This window comes from Rosa chinensis, chromosome 7, assembly GCF_002994745.2.
Source record: "Rosa chinensis cultivar Old Blush chromosome 7, RchiOBHm-V2, whole genome shotgun sequence".
Lineage (NCBI taxonomy): Eukaryota > Viridiplantae > Streptophyta > Magnoliopsida > Rosales > Rosaceae > Rosa > Rosa chinensis.
This window is the reverse complement of record NC_037094.1, coordinates 59,377,130-59,380,284: the sequence shown is the minus strand read 5'-3', so window position 1 is coordinate 59,380,284 and position 3,155 is coordinate 59,377,130. Positions and strand designations below refer to the sequence as shown.

At 36.5% G+C, this 3,155-nt stretch overlaps 1 protein-coding gene across 2 annotated transcripts; it reads right to left on the bottom strand.

The window, feature by feature from the left end:
• Positions 1–1,048: 1,048 nt before the first annotated feature.
• On the bottom strand, positions 1,049–2,353 carry LOC112178289 (acyl-CoA 5-desaturase AL21). Of its 2 annotated transcripts, XM_024316450.2 has the most exons (5): positions 2,027–2,353; positions 1,770–1,910; positions 1,499–1,642; positions 1,284–1,389; positions 1,049–1,181 (listed from the first exon to the last, which is right to left on the bottom strand). In XM_024316450.2, exons 1-4 carry the CDS (start codon positions 2,309–2,311, stop codon positions 1,360–1,362), a joined length of 600 nt encoding a protein of 199 aa, XP_024172218.2. In that variant the 5' UTR covers positions 2,312–2,353; the 3' UTR covers positions 1,049–1,181; positions 1,284–1,359. The 2 variants fall into 2 exon arrangements, with proteins under 2 accessions (XP_024172218.2, XP_040368202.1); XM_040512268.1 differs by lacking the exon at positions 1,284–1,389.
• Positions 2,354–3,155: the final 802 nt, after the last annotated feature.

The window sequence follows — 3,155 nt, the reverse complement described above, 5'->3', positions numbered from 1 at the left end:
GTCGCTCCCGCCTAATGGCAGGGTGAAGCTAAGTGTCGTCGGATTTATTCTCCGGCGGCAACAAGATAGGAAAGCTGCACTTATGGTAGTTATGCTATGTTGTAATCGAGTTATCTTTCCGTTATGTCACCGCTATATCAATGCAAATAGAGTAGCTAGTAGTGCACTTTTTGCTAGTTGGTGTCTGGTTGAATACATTTTTTCAGTAGAGACTCCTGATATTATTCCAGGACGTGTTTTAGATGCTTATTATAATCAGGGGTTTAGGCTCTATGTCCCACTCTTGTATTCGACAGTTTCATTAATTAATACTTGAGAGCAGCCGCACCAGCCTTTATTTAAAAAAAAAAAAATTAACCTTTGATTGAGGAGCAGAAGTTAATAATTCATCTTTGATAACATACACCAATCAATGCATTTCTGGCAAAGAAACTTATTAGTTAGTTATTGCATTGGCATAGGGATATGAACAATAATAAATAAAGTCACTATGGGCATGTGCAACAGTGTATTTGTAGGCGATTTTTAGATATGCATATGAGATAATGCTAGTACCCAATCCAGAAGCGAAGTAAATATCACACGGATACTGTGATAGTCGCCTACAATGTGAACTGAGATTGAATCTAATCTATATATCTTTACCGAAGAAAAAAAAAATTAATGCTAGCTGACTAAATCAATGAGAGCAATAAACTTGATCAATATTAATTTGCAGGCTCGTATTCACTTAGTATATAGTACTCATCAAAAGGAGATATATTGATTAAACCATATTAAAAATCATATCGATCACAGAGAAACAAAAGCAATCTTGTAATACAATATATATATATATATATATATATATATAGAGAGAGAGAGAGAGAGAGAGCAATGCATGTACTCATATGCTTATATCATACTAAATCTGAGCAACTAGGTTTCCTTTGAATCATTTCACTTTTGTATCTGACCTTCCCTCTTGTTCCATGCTACTGACTTTGTTTGATAAAGCTTTTCGATTCTTCTGAAGCTCAGTCGGGAGCTTAACGTCAGTTGCCAAACCAACAATTTCAAGAAACCTTATCAGATACCAAGTAATATCAATTTGCCACCATTCAAAACCTTGTCGAGCTGAGTACTCAAAAGCATGGTGGTTATTGTGCCAACCTTCTCCATGAGCTAGCAATCCAAATAACCTAAACAACACAATTTATTAAAATTCATTATATAAATCACTGAGAAACATAAACATGAACGATGTACATAGTAAAACTACAATATGTAATACTATTAATTACCAATTGTTTTTGGACAAATCACCAGTATCCCATACTTGGTTTCCCCATATGTGGCAAATCGAATTTATCGAAAAAGTTACATGGAGAAAAATACTGTTCTCACAGCCTATAAAATTATAATAACAACAAAAAGCAAATAAGCAATAGTTAACTATTGGTTAAACAGAAAGGACGATGCATTTAGAAATTAGAAAAGGTAAGAGAAATTCTATTACCAGTGCCCAAACTAAATAGGGCATTCCTCCTATCCGATAGAGTACAACTCCACAAGCAATACAGTGATAAGGGTACGTGTAGTGAAGAAACTTATAGTAGCTTTGTTTTTTCAAATCTCCAACATTGTATAGCCGTCCATCATACTGCACAATTTAAGTTAATGAATATTAAGTACGTTTTAGTTCAACCAAAAAAAAAAAAACACTCAACTCTTATTTGTACTGGAAACAGTGAGTGAGGAGGTCGAACATGCAGGAGACTTATACATACACTTCCAAAACGTTTGCGAAAATCAAAGATCCAACCAATGTGACTAAACCAAAAACCCTTAAGAGGGGTATGAGGGTCGCTCGGGGTGTCCGTAAACTGGTGGTGACTCCTGTGCGAGCTAACCCATTCAAGAGGACTTCCCTATAAAACCGAAAACCAACTCCATAACTTTATAAATTACAGAAAAAGCTTCAACTTTTCCGATGTGAAATACATAACAATTAAAACAAAAAATGAAATTTAGGGTATGGCTGAACCTGAAGTGAATGAACGGCGCAATAGGCGAAAAAGTATTCGAGCCATTTGGGAATCTTGAAGCTTTTGTGGGCGAGATTTCTATGGAAAGATAGAGTTATTCCCACACCGGTGACATAGTAGAGTACTACCGCCAACCAAAATGCAGACCAAGTGAAGTAAAATGGAGCCAGAAGAGCAAGGAGATGTATAGCAGTAAGGGTGAAAACACTAGCTATGTCGACACCGTTCCATTGCCTCCCCAGAAAATATACCGGCTTCTGCACCACCCAAAGTAGCCTTGCCATCTTCTTCAAGCTAAGCTTATATTAAGCTATTTTGCTTCTCTCTTCTGTAGTTGTGTATGAGTGTGTGCCCATATATATATATATACAGGCACACGTACTGACGTACATATTATAGCGAATGTAGGTGGAGGCTAATTATGGGAGCTACTCGTTAGATTGTGATATTAATTGTTCATATTCATCGGAGTATTGGACTGCATGTCTGCATTTACTTTACCATGGTTTGAAGAGGGTTCATTTTTGCCTTAATTAGTCGAACCATGCATCATTTTTTTTGGGCATCGACTCAATCTTTCTTTATTTGGTAATTGATACGTACAAAACTATTAAAACGAGTTGAATTTCTGGCAGTGGCCTTCTTTTTCTTCTCGGTTGTGCTTGTGTAGGTGAGGCTAGTATTGGTGTACCGTGTACGTCATTAATTCTTCCAATCTGTACAAGTCCATATCCTTTTCTCTTGGGTTGAATATGTAAACCGTAACGAAGAAAAAGGAAAACTTATTAATTATGTACTTGGAGATTCAATAATTTTGCTGTTAGGTTATAAGTATCTAACCTGCAGATGCCGGGACAAAAACTAAGCATTAATTAACGGCAGCATTTATTGGCCGGTGGCCAAAACCATTGTCAGACTTGGTTATGGTTGGCGGTTGGTCGAGGTACAGATCGATCATTAATAGAGTATCAAGAGTTGCAGCCTATATAGAGAGATCGACTTACATAGTGTAATTATTCTATGGTCACAGATGTCATGTGGTGATCTGAGTCAATAACATTACTGAATTTAGTGAGGATCGTGCAGCGGGGTGAAAAAAAATTTAACTTAATAGACCAATAAGAAATA